Source organism: Astyanax mexicanus, chromosome 5, assembly GCF_023375975.1.
Source record: "Astyanax mexicanus isolate ESR-SI-001 chromosome 5, AstMex3_surface, whole genome shotgun sequence".
In the NCBI taxonomy this organism is placed as follows: Eukaryota; Metazoa; Chordata; class Actinopteri; order Characiformes; family Acestrorhamphidae; genus Astyanax; species Astyanax mexicanus.
The window spans coordinates 11,589,739-11,606,392 of record NC_064412.1 but is presented as its reverse complement, the minus strand read 5'-3'; the positions used below and the strand labels follow the sequence as shown (position 1 = coordinate 11,606,392).

General features: G+C 38.7%; 1 protein-coding gene across 7 annotated transcripts in view; it reads left to right on the top strand.

The window, feature by feature from the left end:
- The window catches only part of rap1gapb (RAP1 GTPase activating protein b), a 144,105-nt gene that overhangs the window by 95,023 nt on the left and 32,428 nt on the right, over positions 1–16,654 (top strand). For 5 of the 7 annotated variants that reach the window (XM_049479191.1, XM_049479190.1, XM_049479189.1 and 2 more), the window contains one exon: positions 8,153–8,246. Coding sequence is in view for 4 of the 7 variants with exons in the window: in XM_049479189.1 (XP_049335146.1) it covers positions 8,153–8,246 (94 nt within the window). In the remaining 3 variants the exon portion in view is untranslated. Of the gene's footprint in view, positions 1–2,632; positions 2,706–8,152; positions 8,247–15,544; positions 15,723–16,654 lie in introns of those variants that run through there. The other 2 variants (XM_049479192.1, XM_049479188.1) reach the window with 2 other exon arrangements.

Genomic DNA, 16,654 nt, shown 5'->3' with positions numbered 1-16,654 from the left:
TTCATGCAGGGTGCTCAGATTTTAGCTTAGATGTTTAACTTTTGGCCTTTTAGAAATCAGGTCAATGGGAATTTTGACGTATATGCCAATGTATATGGAAATATATTTATATTGCACAGCTGTAAACATATCAGTAGTAGTAATAGTAATATATGGTTCACATTTATTGAAGTGGGAATTAGTTTTTTTTTTATTCCATTTTCTCCCCAATTTACAAGGCCAATTACCCAACCCACTCATTAGGACTCCCCTTATCACTAGAGACGCCCCAACACACCAGGAGGGTGAAGACTAACACATGCCTCCTCCGATACATGTGAAGTCAGACTCCGCCTCTTTTCCAACTGCGGTTGATGTAACATTAACTAAATATAACATATACTAACATAACTAAATAATAAATTAATAACAAAAATCTGTTATTGGAGATGGACTTCTCAAACCCTTATTTTAATTTTTCTTGTGCTTTTTTGTAGTAGGTTAAATTGACACGCAGCCCCATCTCACACACCTACTCAATGCCTCATCACTCTTGCTCGTCTCCCTCAGCTTTTAAAATTCATATCTAACAGATGTCAAGTGCTGAACTGTGTTATTCTGTATTCTTTTTCAAATTTCACATGCTAGGTCACCCTGACACATTTCAGCTTGGAATCATTCATTAGGCTTTTTAAGAGGTCTGTATTATGGATCTGTTCCTCAGCTATTTAATGAAATATGTTTTGTATGGGGCAGGGCAATATGGTAAAAGTATTATGATATAATAAATAAAGTAAGATATATACTGTCCTATATTGTATGTTTTTGATTTGATACGAGCATTTGTCATGATACAGTTCTAACAATAATATTTTAAAATATTGTTTATCACCCAACTCTTACTATGCAGCATCATACTGTAAACTGATTCAGATTTGTGTTGTTGCTCCACTGACTGTAGTAAAGAGAATGGTGTTTTTTGTGATTGCCTCTCTGGGATGGAATACTCCTGCTGCACTATGTTACTTTGGTGAAGCTCAAAGCTGTGTACCATTGTCAGTGAGGTAGAGCTCTTTATGATAGTGGTGTAAACATAAAATTCACAAGTGTAATTACAACTGTATGTGGTGTTAATAAGCAAAAAAAAATACTATTTTTATATTTTTATATTCTTCTTTGAATAAGATTTTAAAGTAGTGTAGATGTGTTGGACCGATTCTCGCAAACTCCAAACAATCAAGATACACAGAAACTGAGCAGCAAGTATTGCTTGTTTTAAATCATTTTAATCATTTACTAATACATTTCCATTTTGGCTTTTAATCCATGCATTCATGTTGATGTTGGTCGAAATGTTAACATGTTGGACTGCTTTTCTAGTAAATACTGTAATTAGCTTAAGTACCTACAGTGGTGCAGTAAATTCTAAAGAATACAAGAACCATTTTGTAGGTTTCAGTAATGCTGTTTGGCTTATTAAAGTGGGTGGAGGTTTGTTTGGGATTTTGAGCTTGTGTTCTTACAGCCGCAGGTTTACTGAGGCACTTTGGACTTGTGAGAACGCTCTGGATCCTTCCTGAAGTAGATTAGAGGACAGAGTATCTGTCTAATTGTAGTGCTTTTAAAAGTACTCAGGCTTAAATTACTCTTAGACACACACACACACACACACACCTCCCCATGCAACATTACCCTGGGAGGAGGCACATGCTAAATAGTGCTCACTTAGGCAGGGTTAACTGTGCCACTAGTGACCAAAAAGAGGACGAGCAAAAAAGGAAGAATGCATGAGTCACAGAGTCCTTAACAGATAAAATGCAATGATAATGAGACAGTTTACAAAGAGGAGAAGGAGAAAGAGAGAGAGAGAAAGAGAGAGAGAGAATCCTATCATTTGTTTGGCTTCTTGCAGTAGATTTGCTGATTGCAGATTGCTAGACAAAGATTTGATACACTGATTCCCCGCTCATCTTTGGAGTAAGTTATCTCTCTCTCTCTCTCTCTCTCTCTCTCTCTCTCTACCTTTTCACTATTACTTACTGTGTCACTCTGCTCTCACTCCCTCTCTTTGGTCTCTCTTGTTCTCACTCTCCATTGCTCCCTTTAGTCTCTCTCTACTCTTTTTCTGTGTTCTCTCTCTCTCTCCACTCTCTGTTCTCTTTTGTGCGCTCTCTCTCCCTCTCTCTGCTCTCACTCTTCTTTCTTCTATCTTCTCTCCTGTGTTCTCTTTCTATCTCCTTCTCTCTCTCTGCTCTCACTCTGTTCTTTCTGCTATCTTTCCCTGTGCTCTATCTCTCTCTGCTCTCACTCTGTTCTTTCTGCTATCTTCTCTCCCTGTGTTCTCTCTCTCTGCTCTCACTCTGTTCTTTCTGCTATCTTCTCTCCCTGTGTTCTCTCTCTCTGCTCTCACTCTGTTCTTTCTGCTATCTTATCTCCCTGTGTTCTCTCTCTCTCTCTGCTCTCACTCTGTTCTTTCTGCTATCTTCTCTCCCTGTGTTCTCTCTCTTTGCTCTCACTCTGTTCTTTCTGCTATCTTCTCTCCCTGTGTTCTCTCTCTCTCTCTCTCTCTCTCTCTCTCTCTCTCTCTCTCTCTCTCTCTCGCCCCCTCCTGTCTCTGATAAGATCATTGGGTAGTGCTGAGCTTTACCAGTGGTTGGTGTGTGTTGTTAGTCGAGTCTGGAGTCAGACAGACAGCAGTGTTGCAGTACTTAAGAACAGTGAGACAGGTGAGTGTGTGTACTGTGCTGCATGTGCCTAGCATGGAATTTGAATGGAAAGATAACTAGTTTTGATTAATGTGTGCTGCTGTGCATGTGTTTCGCTTACTTGTGCTTGTGCTTCTTTATTATACTGCAATTTTTAATCACAAATACACAAAACATGTTACAGCATCTTTTTGCTGGAAGAAATATAACTCGCACTGTGGTATTGGCCTGCTGTTTATTACTTTAAGTGATATCTGAGTGATATGTTTAATGGATAAAAAGCGGTTTTTACTTATTTTAAAAGGCCAGGTGTAAATACTAAGTTTGCTTTGTGGAAACAGGTAATGTGTTTGCTTATCCTTTACAGTACTGTGTGCGAAAATAATAGTTTGTAGGTTTGGGATTGCAGTGCTATTCGGAAGGAAGCTGGAGGTCACCAGAAACAATAATGATTAGACTCATTATTTACACATAGAGAGGTAACACAATGTGTAGTGCATGCCTAACACAGCAGTTGTAGAGGTTCCTAATGGTTTTCTGTTACAAACCATCCCATGCAGTTTGAATATTCCTTATTAAGGCAATAAGTGTTTACCCATTCAGACACGAAATATGTGCAAATATGTTCCTTACACAAAGTAGTAGTTTTACATTGCTGTGTTATTGCCTAAAACATCTTCAATACTTATGTTATGGGGATCCAGTATTATTTATACACTGTAAAAATGAAAACGTTGAGAAAACTCAAACTTTCAAGGCAACTTACTGCACTAGATTTTTAAGTTTTGAGGCCAACTAAAACTTTTAAGTTTTGTGAAAAAAACAGACAGTTAGGCAAGCTAGAAATCTTTTGTAGATTTTTCATATGCATGAAAACATTATTATTAAGACTCACCAACTTAAATTTTTTTTTTAAATCATTTAGGTTCTATGAAATGTGTTTTGTAGGTTCTGCTGACTATTCTTTAAGATCAACTAAACATAACTCACATAATGAGCACAGCACTGTATTGTTTTGTTTATTTAAGTTAGCAACTGAGAATGTATGACTATTATGTAATATTGTCAGTCCTATAAGCTTGTAGTAATGCAAATATGACCAGCTGTTCCCAGCCAGCATATGGTCACACTAAACAACACAAAACATAGTAGCTTGTTCTTATAGCCTTCAACACTGAGGCCAGGCAGTTCACTATTATATAACACATATGTAAATCCTAAGAGAAGGCAGCCTGTGGAGAATGACTAATTCTCAGTGTGGCAGAAGCTAATCTAGCATAGCTACATATTGAGCCATCAGCTGCTTTCATTCATGATTCAAAGTGCCCCTGTATTTGAGCAAATAAATATGCGTCATATAGAACAGTAAAAAGGAATAATCAGCGGTTATTTTTCTTCTCTGAGCAGAAGGATCTTGCAGATCTTGGTCCTCCATGTCTCTGCTTGGTCCAAAAAGTTTGTTTGGCTAACTGGTGTCCAATGCCACTTCAATGCGTCATAATTTATTTGGTAAAGAAAATATCTCATCCTCCTTTATACCCTGTCGCTCTGTTGCTTGTGAAATGAATGGTCACCTGTTGCTCGGTTCAAGTCCTTTTTTGCCCTTTAAGTGTTGTTGGTTTTTTGCCAAACCCAGGTATTGAACCCACAGCCCTGTCCTCATTCACCCGCTGCTCTAATCACTAAGCCGCCACTGTCCCCGTGCTGATTTCATAGTATGTGTTTATTTAACAGTTTTCTAATGACGTGGAACTTAAAATGAATGCAAAATACTAAACACGCTCTGTAATAAATGGCAGTTGTGGCATTTCGATCTTGTTTAATCTGGGATTAGCAGCACTTGGACGATAATTCACACACCTCCTCCTCCTCTTGCGCGGTGTGCATGGCTCTTGGCCCAGCTGTCTTTAGGCACGCTGTACCGGTCCCCGGTGCATCTGCCTCAGCTGACTGCAGCTTATGTGTGCTGACAAACGAGCGCTCGTACTGCCACCCTAATGCTTTTAACTGGCTTTAGGCTACAAAGCCCATCATCACCGTAATGAAGGCAGTCAGTGCTGGGGAAGCTCCAGAGCTGAGGGATGGGCAGGAGAAAGCTGCAGCCCATGGTGACTGAAGGCACATAATGAAACCTGGCGTGTCTACCTGCAGATGCCCGCGGTTGCTGCTTGTTCGGGTTTATAACAGTCCGTGCACACTTTTGCCCCTTGTCCAGGTTTGTTAGCTGCACAGTTTGATTTTGTGTGTAGTTGATTGATGGTGATTCATTCTGATGCCTCTTTTGAACAGTATAGTGTTACGTTTGGTCCATACGTTCTGTGTGATATACTGTATGTTCTTCCCAATAAACCAGCGATTTCTGAAAAGATCAATAATTTCCCTGCTTAAACTCCTTAAAACCTGATTTCTCTTTACAGCTCATTGTCAGACTTAGAAAGGCAAGTGTCCCTGCAAGAGACACTTTGATTTTCTTGAAAGAACACTTAAATAATTTGTTTTTCTATGGCATTAAAATATATTATATAACGCAATATAAGGCAAGTGGGTTGTTGTAGTCAGTCAATGTAATGCAGTCAAACATACATTTAATTTATGATATATATATATATATATATATATATATATATATATATACACACAGTCAGGCAAGCATACAAAATAAAATATTTTATTTTAGAACAAAATCTTAACATTTAGATATAAAACAGTATTGGAAGTAATAGTCTTTGGCATCAACCCTGTAATATATATATATTGCAATGTTAAACAATGCAGGACCCTTGACGTCGGCAGCCCCGCCCCCACCCATGTGAGTAAGCGATCACTCAAAACCTGAGGAAAACAGCAAAACAACAACAATCGGCCCTTTAATTGGGCATTTAAATGGCGTTTTAAAAGATAAATAAGAGTGTTTTCCTGGGATTAAAAGCGTGATTTCAGCTGTAGCTGGAAAATTTGCGCAAAAGTGTGCCGAACTGAGGTGCACAGCTTTCTGTTACTGTGGAGACAGACTGTCTGCCACTGCATTTACAAGCACGTGCCCAGCCATGTGGAGCCATACCCTTCATGCTTCTCAGGCAGCAGCAGCCTTTCTTTCAGACAGACACAGAGACAGTACTGTTCACTTAGAAAATTACAACACTGTGTACCTACTTTCTGTGTCAAGAATCAAAATATTGCAACATGGCATGTTTGATTTAATTGCTTTAGGTGACTTTGTACGTCCTGTAATGTAAGTATTGCGCAAGCGATGCTTAAACGATATATCGTGCAGCCCTACCGTCAGTCCAAACCTGGTGACAGTGGGGAGAATGGAGGGAAAAATTGAGACATCAGCAAATTAAAAAGGAGAAAGTCAGGTGTGTGAGTGTGGAAGTCATTTAAAGACAGGTAGGAGCTGTTGATTTTTCATGGTAAAGGTTATGAAGGATTGAGGAGTTAGAGTCTCCTGGTAGAACTTTCACTGAAGCTTTAATTTCTCTGTGGAAATATTCAGAAAGAAATCTCTGTATAGTATTTATCATTACATGAACACAAGCTGGATGGGTTTCAGACAGCTGGCACTGTGATGCCCAGTCAGTCAGGACCCTCACTGATGATGGAGCGGATGGTTTATAGATAGATCTATGTAGGAAGCTCAGTTCGACTGCTTTCCCCAGTGTGTGCACCATGCCCGCTCCAGCACTGCCAGCATTTCATTTGCAGCTGGAATGTGTGTAACACAGTCATAGTGACTCATTTAGTTTAATTTGTCACATGTTAATTAATTTGACACATCAAATATTTACCCCTAGCTGCCTTCAATATTTGCTCTGGACTATTTGCCTGCGTGCTCGGTAAACAGTAATGTAGACTTGTGAAATCCACCCACATTAGCGAGGCATGGTGAATCTCATTAAACAGAGCTGGATGTGAGAAGAGCTTTAATTGATTTTGGATTGGCTGCTGGCTTCTGGGCTGAACTAGACGCAGTAAGGCAGAGCTGTGTGAAATAATGTATTTGGACCGAGCCGCCGAGTTCAGGCCTCAACTAATAATAGACCATCCTGACAGCACAAGCCAAACAAGAGAGCGCAGGAATACAGAGGGCTTATTCCTGCACCCAGATGCTCATTATTATGCTGATTTTTGTTGTTGAAGAATAGAAATAAGAAAAATAGGAAACCACCTCTCATTTTGAATTTTTGATTATTTTATTTTGCAGAAGGCATCATATAAATTAAGCAATGCAAACCAGAGATCCTGTTTCTGTTTATAAATAACTATTAATTGTGAATTTACCTTCACAGCAAAAAAACAGACCATTTCCTAAAGCATAAACTGTGCATTATGTAGCAAACTAAAGATTATTTGGTTTGACAGTTGGTGCAACACACAGTATTTTAGATTTTGCTCAGTTCTAAATATTTAAATATGTACACTATACAGTACCGATCAAAAATGTATATGCACCTTATACACCTTAAATTCAGTGTTTTTTATTATTTTAAAATGTTTCGCATTGGTAGATTAATAAAAAAAAGTCCAAATTATGAAGAAAAACCTATGGAATTATTTAGTAAACAATCATGTGTACACTATACAGTACCAGTCAAAAGTTTGGACACAGCTTAAATTAATTGTTTGTTTGTTTGTTTTTTCATTATTTTAAAATGTTTTGCATTGTAGATTAATACTAAAGTCATCCAAACTATGAAGACAAAAAGGAATTGAATGAAATTATTGGAATTAATTTTTTAACAAAAAGTGTTAAACAAACCAGAATATGTTTTATATTTTAGAGTCTTCAAAGTAGCACCTCTTGCTTAGATGACAGTTTTGCACATCTTGGCTCTATTTTCTCAGACAGCTTTATGAGGTAGACTCACCTGGAATTCCAGGCTTTCAGTTAACAGCTGTGCTGAACTCCTCAAGAGTTAATGACTTGAGTTTCTTGTCTCTTAATGTGTTTGAGAGCATCAGTTGTAAAGTTGTGAAGAGGTAGAGTTACAGGTATACAGTGATTAGCTCTATTTGAGTAATGCTCTAATCCAGATAATGGCAAGAACTACTCAACTAAAAGTAACGAAAAATACTCATAAATGAGGGTCAGTCAATTTAAAACAATGTAAATAACTTTAAAAGGATCCTTAGGTGCAGTTGCACAGACCTTTAAAAATGTTATGATGAAAGTGGTGCTCATCAGGAATGCCCTAGGAAAGGAAAAGCATGATTTGTTGATCCTTTACACTTCTAAGTTACTACATGATTCCTTTTGTGTTTCTTTATAGTCTAGATGACTTCAGTATTATTTCCAATGCCATTGAATGAGAAGGTGTGTCCAAACTTTTGACTGGTGCTGAATGTCTAAATGTTTGGACCCCCGTTTTATTGAATGCAATACGAGTTCTCATACACTGCATGCTGAGCAGTTTTGTTATGAAGTGTGATTTTTGTGCTTAAGCATTGTATGATTTGTTCATCCACAGGAAACATGATGGCAGAGTCCCTCGAATCTCTGATGTGTTAGAGCATCCCCTGAGCCCCCTACAACCCCTGCCCGTTCCTTCTGGGCTTCCTAAGGTAGGACACACTTTCTTTTTCATTATTTCTCTTTTTTTCATTTGTGCTTCGACACATTCACCAGCATCCTCACTGATTTGATGGGTTTTTGGTCTCTCCTGCGATGATTTCGGTTTCTGGCTCAGCTTCAGTCCTCTGCAGCAGCTCTAACACTGTACTTATCACTCTCTCACTCGTCCCTGTCTCTGCCTGTCTGCTCATCTCTGCTGTCCCTTTTCCTTCTTCATGTGCAAGTGATGCTGTTCATTCGCCTGTGCCCCCTGCCCACCCCTGTCCTTTAATATTTTACATGATTCTTTTCCTGTCAGAGGAGTGGTGTCACCTTGTAGGCCTATTCTAGTCTTGGCATGTTCCAGCCACTGTGAATTCAGCAGTGGCTGCCGGTTGTATTAGTGAAGCTGTTTTAATGGGTTCTTTGAACAGTTTTAGTTGTTTGAAATAAACATTTGTGTGATAATGTGGTAAATAAGCTATACATCAAGTGAGGGACCTTTAGACCTTTACAAGGCTTTTTACACTGTTCACAAAATCTACAGCTCTGGAGAAATTAAGAAATTAAGAGACCATATTAGTTTCTGAATCATTTTTTCTTATTTTGCTATTTATAGGTTTATGTTTGAGTAAAAAGAACACTGTTGTTTTATTCTATAAACTACAGACAACATTTCTCCCAAATTCCAAATAAAAATATTGTCATTTAGAGCATTTATTTGCAGAAAATGAGAAATGGCTGAAATAACAAAAAAAAAGATGCAGAGCTTTCAGACCTCAAATAACGCAAAAAAAAAACTGAAGCTGAACTGCTTGAATTTTTGCACCAGGAGTGGCATAAAGTTATCCAAAAGCAGTGTGAAAGACTGGTGGAGGAAAACATGCCAAGATGCATGAAAACTGAGCTGGTTGGGCAGTTTGAACAAATAAGCACTAAAACTAAACATTCAGCCAAACACAAGCAGCTCAGCTCTCTCTCCTTTAGTGCAGTAGAGCAGCGGCTGTTTTCACTAGAAACAGTTACTCTGTGGTTGTAATGTTTTGGCTCTTTTTACTGACTGGTTCTCTGGACTTGATAGATGCATCATTCCTGCGCAGTGTCTGTGTGAACCGCGTCTTTGCTGAGCTTTGCTGACTCCACGTGTGGCCAAATGTATTTTTCTCGAATTGTGTTTCTTTCGCTCTGTTTTATTTATTATTAAACTTTGGTACATTTTTTTCATGTATATTTACTTCATTTTTAATTTTGCACTTTTATTTGATCATTCATTTATTTTATTTTGGAAAACTTGAATCTACATTTCCATTCTTTCTTTTTCTCTGCTCTCTTTTCCCTTTCTACTCTCGTTTTTCGGCTTTCTTTAACCTTATACGCACTAGTGCTCATTAGCAAGAGAAGCTATTTTTCCTGGCTATTTGTGGACCTGGATTCCTTTAAATAGATAGATAGATAGATAGATTACAGAAACTTAACTGGACTTAAGACACTATCCCAGAAATAAATATTTAACCTTTGTTTTTATGTCTATATAGAAAATCCCTGTTTATTGTTCTCAGGCTGTTAGTGTGGTGGTGATGAGTAAGACTTGTGATGAGGTGATGTGCTTAGTTGGTTTCCTCAGCTGCAGGCAGGTCTTTTGTTCTCTCTCTCTCTCCTGTGAGACCTCGTCTCCTCCATTAACTCACCAGCTCTTCTTTATCCCTCCATCAGTACGTCCTCGTCCTTTAGAGCCATTAACACTGATGCTGCTGGGGACTCTGAGGACACATTTAGGCCTGTCACAGAATTATTCTGAAGTCTTCACAGTGTTGTAAATGGCTGTGGAAAGCTACAGGATGTGTGTGTGTGTGTGTGTGGCATGTAGGCATTTATTTATTAGTGTTGGTGCTGATTATGAAAACGAATGATTTTCTAAATGGGGCCAGATTAGTGGCTTGCTGTGCTGAATATAATGAATAAACATTAATATATTTCTTTAGTATGTTAAAGTGTATCGGTCTATCATTAAAATAATTATTAATTGATTAGAATTGAGGTAAAGCATTGCCATATTCTTTCACACTATAAGGCGCACTTAAAACCCTTTAATTTTCCCAAACATTTTCAGTGCACCTTCTAATCCAGTGCACCTTATGGATAAAGTTTACCAGTCAGGTTGTAAGAAGCAGTAAAGCCACTCCGCTGAAGAACAGTGTTATACAGGAGTTTCCGTGAAGTTTCTCCAGCACAGAGGCTGGAGCAGTATTAGCACTAGCTGCTAACCACAGCGCTATCAGTCTGTAGCCTGCGTTTAATATGTTAAAACAAGCTACGTGAGATGAACCGCTAGCTGATAGCGCCCTGGCTTACCGGAACACTCAGGGTTCCTCAGTGAAGCGCTGTTGGGTGGCATTGAGTAGTGCTAAGCGCTGCTAACCTTAAAAACCGTGGATGCGGTTTACTTACCCAAATAAACAGTTTTCAGGAGAGAAATCTGTGTAGATTAACCTCCAGTGCTCATTTGACCTTGTAAGGTTTTTACAGTTTTGTTTACTAAGGGCCTTTCCCTAGCTTTCCCATTAGAATGGAAACATGGCGACACCCATGTTCCTTACTATTGTCACTTAAAATGCGTCTTATAATCCTGTGCGTCTTATGTATAAATATAGACCAGAAAATAGACGTTCATTGATGAGGGTTGTTTTTAATGCTATTCCGAGATTTCAGATGAATGTTAATTGAGCAGACTTATGGTGGAGATTGACTGTATGTAGTTTGTCATCAAAGATAATGTGCTACTTAGAATATTCTAAAATATGAAACATATTCTAGTCTGTTTAACACTTTCTGTTTACAGAATAGTGCTGCATATGAACCTGTGTAACTTTAATATACTCAATAGTACACATTGAATGAAAAGAGGTGTGTCAAACTTTTGACTGGTACTGTATGTGCACCTGTTCTAGAATTGCCTACCGTGTGAAACTGGATGTTATGCCACTTAACACTAAATTTCATAATAATTACGCCATAAAGTCTCTTCCCAGTAGCGTGAGGAAATGGGCTTTACTGTCTTTTCATAGAGTTTCTGTAACCTATATGCCACAGTGTTCTTTGTGTTAAATTTCAGTCCCAGAATCCTAATGGCTTGCATGGTGGGTCTCGTACAATTTTGTTCACATTTATTGGCGTGCCGTCTATTTTTTTCTTTCTTTTCTTTTTTCTTTATCTTTTTTTCTTTTCTTTGACCTTTTTGTTATCCGAGTGGTCAATGTAAAATTCTGCGCTCCCTCCAAAGGCCCCTGTTGGAAAATGGATGCTTGCATTATCACGCTGCGCTTGTGCAAGGCTTTATTCGCTGATGCTATGGGTGTCACAGATAAGACAGATTGATTTACGCCTTTATCTTCTGGCTTTCTGGTTGTGTGAGCTGTGTTAGAAGAAACAGAGCGTTCTGAATGCGCCTTTGTCTACTCAGACGTATGGATAGCACTTTGCAGGCACTCAGACACGGACACTTGCAATGACAGAGCACTTTGAAGCAGGCAATTCTTTTGTCTAGATCTGGACATACAGTAATAGTGTGCAAAAAAAAATAGTGAATAGGACACGTGCAGGCTGAACAACATACAATGAACATGCTTGCAGGAGTTTTTTTTTTCTTTGGTAAACAGAACATTTCTAAAGCTCTACTCTACTTTACCATTAGATAGAGATAAACTGCATAGATTCTGGAAGGACAGGATTGATTGTGATATTATTCACTAAAGTAAATTAGTTGTTGTCTTGTTTCAAACATATAACAGCTGAAGTTATTTATTTGACACTTTAAAAGGTGTGAAATTCACAGTTCATTCACAGTTAATTTTGAGTCAGGGATTAGATCATTATTCAGATTAACAGAAAAGAAAGAGAGTAAACAAAATCTTTTGTTACTATTTTGTTTGTAATACATATTTTTTGCTTGGTTTGCTTGTTTGTTCGAATTGCAGCCTTTTATTTTCTGTTCACCTTTATAGTTACTTTTATTTTGACACAGTCTGTTTGGGATCAAGTGGTTGAGGGAATTGATTGCCTCTCTGTCATGCCTCTTTTTTTTTTTGGTTCTGTCATGACAATTGAAAATGAGGATTACCCTCAATGTACTTCTGATTGATTGATAATTAGCTAGTGTGTTTCCACTGAAGGTAGTATGCGACTGTGGATCGAGAATTGTTGAAAATCTGTACGATTTTGAAAATGGATTGTCTCATCCATCTGGCACCCACTATCAAACCTCACTTACACTTTTATATAGATTTTTATAGTTTTTCCATGAGTTTTGCCATGAGCATGCTGGCCAGTGTTCAACATCACTTGTAAAAAATATTTCTATTTCTAAATTTCCTTGATTTTCTACCTAATTTGGAAGGCCATTTACCGAATGCCCCATTCATATGAAGTCACCCCCTTTTCTAGAAAAATGACTAGGTAGCCAAAACACTCACAAGCAGCTTGATCTGGATTTCAAACCAACAGTAATTAAAGATTATAGCGATAGTGCCTCAGTCTGTTGATAACAAGGTTATGGGTTTGATACTTGGGCTCGGTCTCAGCAAGCTGCTAATATTGGGCCTTGAACAAGGCCCTTAACTTTCACTGATCCCTGGGTGCCACTGCTCGAAGGCATGTGTTCTTGCAATGTTAAATCAAATCAAAATTTATTAATACAGCTGATTTTTTACAACTGATGTTGACACAAAGCAGCTTTACAGAAATGTAGTAGCAGCACAGAAATTCAGACAAAATACAGAACATATAATACAGAACCCTCAGTGAGGCATGAAAAAACTCCCTCAATGCTGCAGGAGGAAGAAACATTGGGAGGAACCAAGGCTTACATGTATCTTATACTATCACATGTACTACCACATGTACTATCAGGGCTAATATATAAGGGGGGACCCATCCTCCTCTGGTCAGACAACTTATAATTTAATGTTAAAAAGCATTATAGATCCACACTGGTCTAATATATTCAGGTGACAGCAGTGGAAGCAGTTCCTAGTTAAAGTTTTTATGAACTTGGATGTAATCTGTAGTGGAGAGTGAGCAACTAGTCTGACAGCAGTGGGCATAAACTGGACAGTGGACAGCTAATCTGTGGGTGACAAGGAAACCTGACTTTCAGAAACTTCCATCAGCCTTGCTGGAGAGGTGACAGGACAACCTAAAGGTTGAACATCCATCAGTGGCAGGACGGACAAGTGGTCAATAACTTGGAGGAAGCAGAGATATAGTAATTAGTTTCGAGTGGATTTATGGAGACCAGACTATGTGCAACATTATCAGTGTGTGGCTAATGACTCCAGCAGATCTGAATATAAGAGCCTAACTAAAAGGAGAGAGAGAGCCAGAAGGTAACATAGACACGGAGGCACCCTGAAACGCTGACATCCACCCACTCCACTGTCAGCAAACCTGAGTGATCACATGCAGTTGGTTGAAGCATCTCAGTTCACAAATTTACTCTCTATGTTTAAGAACCATTGGATCTGTAGCCTTTATCTAAGGGGCACATTAATTGCTAAAAGCTAAACTAACTACTGTTTTCCAAGTGTCCTCTCCAGTGTGTGTGTGTGTGTGTGTGTGTTCGCTGTACAAATGGGTTAAAGGTGGAGGACATATTCTATCTGTGCCCAGCACAAGTATGGTGTATATGGTTGACTTGTCTTGTTTTGTCTTGTTTTGTCTTGTCTTTTCAGGGGCCTGTACAAGTGCTGGGTGAATTTCACAATTAATTACAGTTTTAATGCGATTTTCAAAATGTAGTAATCACAATGTTACATATAGACATTTTATCTTTTTATTTCAAATATAAAATATCTAAAAAGGAGGATAGAGCATATAGAAATACATCCTACCGTTTCTAAATCGCTCTTTTTTTCATCGCTCTGGTGAGGATCCGTGATTAATTGTGAAAAACAATAATAATCACTCCTTCAAAGTTTCTTCTGTGACTCGTTTAGTGCATTATGTCTCAATTTTCAGTGACAAACCCTCATTTTAAAGTTAAATCAAGTGTCCGTCAGTGTGTGAGTTTCTCCGGTGTGTGTACACGAGGTCAGTGCGTGAAATGAACGCAAGGTTTTGATTCATTGGTTCACTCAATGAGTTGACTCAACCCAAAGCATCTGAACACCAGCTAAACCTAGTTTTGAACTAGTTTCTTTTTCATCTGTAGTTTAATGTTTAATAAGGGGGGGGGGGGGGGGTTATAATTATAATCGATTATAAAATCAGATTGTTTGAGAAAAAATCTAAGATTCTTTTTTTTTCAGCCATAATCGCACAGCACTAACCTGTACATAGTAAGCAACAATCCAATAAAGAAAAAAATATTGGATGGTTGCTTAACCCTAGAACACTAGCGTTAAAATAAAAAAAAAAACACAGTCACTAAAAATGGGTATACACTGTATGACAAGTTTTGGAACCTTCTTTAATTTTACCACATACATCATCACATAAAATAACAAAAAAGTGGTACCACGGATGACCCTATAAAAAAAGCAGAAAAGTTATTGGAAAATCAGATAATCATTAACAGGTAATGTTTTAACAAAAAACATAATGCTGCTGGGAACTTGGTATTTGGTCCACCCATTCCTCCTGGGACATGTGAGCGCCTGATTTAAACACACAAACACCAGGTAACATCAGGTAAATTACACCCATAAAATATGTTACTCACTATCACTAACATCGGACGAAAATCACCCATGAAAATCACCCATAAAAAATCTTAGATGGGAGGAGGGAACCAACTATAACATTAATGGCATCAATGAGCATCATGAAGCCACCCAAACTCATACCCATGCAGTAACACAATAAAATCACATGTAGAAAACTGCGTGGGTGAAAACCACCCAGCGTTAGCATTCTAGGGTTGATATTATGTACTGGACATAGGTTGGACTGAGTGAATGTTTGATAGTCACAGATTCAATCCCCTGAACCGATAGGATTCAACACATTTAAAGTCCCCCTGAGCGATGCACCTAACCACCAAACTACACATGTGCTCGGGAACATGTGCTCTCACTAGTGTGTGTACTGCATGTCTGTGTTCCCTGTACATATGGGTAATAGGTGGAGTTTAACAAACAGGGCTTGAGTAGTTCTTCTTCTTATTCTTCATGCTTTCGATTACATTAGTGTCCATCTTGCACGGTGACTGAAACTCATTTTGGGGAAGTGCCTGCAGTTTGAGGAAGTGATGGCTGTCACTCTTTAGATCCGCTCTGTCACTACAGCTTCTCATAAGCACGGCCCACGGCGAGGGCACAGACACACGGAGAGACAGACAGACATACAGAGAGACACACAGGTGTTTCGGTGTTGGAGCGGAGTGCTCTTGTTTCTAGTGTGGGAATTAGCCTGACTTCAACATGGCTAGAAGATCTTATGTGTATCGCAGTCCTGCTCTGAATGCAGTTCGCCAGCGCAGGCGGCACAGCGATGTGAGTGGAGCTCTCCTTACTCTTTACTGAGTGTGTGAGTGGAAAGACTGGAGGGAGTGTGTGCGTGTGTGCGTGTGTGTGTGTGTGTGTGTGTGTGAATGTTTTTAACTGTAACCTCTTAATGAACGCTTCCAGGCTAGATTGATTTGCAGTTGCCTAAATGGCTTTTACAGATCGGTCAGAAACAAGTGACCTTCAGTGATGGTCCCCGTTCCAGCTGAACGAGGGCTTTTTCTTTTTTTTTTTTTTTTTAGTAGTAGTGCAGGCTCATTTGGATCGCTGCTGAAACACCGCTGGGTGTGAGTGTGTGTTGTGTGTTGTGTAATCAGATAATACATGTGTCACACAGCACAGCAAAGTAATTGGCTTCCGTTGTATGTTGGGAAATGTTTACTCGAATGGTTATTTCTTCAGCCTCATGAGGGATTTTTTTCACCCAGAAGTTGTGGTGCGTTAAATTTACCTCGGATGTGGGATGTTGAAGCTGGGAGTGACATCACAGCCTAGCTGACTGAGTTCCAGTTAAACGTTCAGATTTTAAATATCACTGTTAGCATTGTCTCAGGTTTGCTTGTTTCGTGAAATCAGTTAATAACAACTCATTATGCAATATTTTGAGCATTAAAGCTGCTTGGAATCATGTCTATGGATATAAGTAAAGTTGCACAGTAGTGTGTGCCTGGACGACTGATTTAATGAGACATAGAAGTGATATCAAAATGTATAATAAAACCCTATCTGGACAGGGGTCATTTTCTTTTTGTCCTCTGTGATTTTATTCCCATCCGGAACAACCATGTCTGTGTTTTTCTCAGATGTCCTCTGAGTTTCATCTCAGAGTTTCGGCTCCTCGCGTTTAATAAAATAGCTATTTTTTCACTGCCACGCACCATAATTACACTTTGGGCCACGTACTGCTTGAGCTTAATACT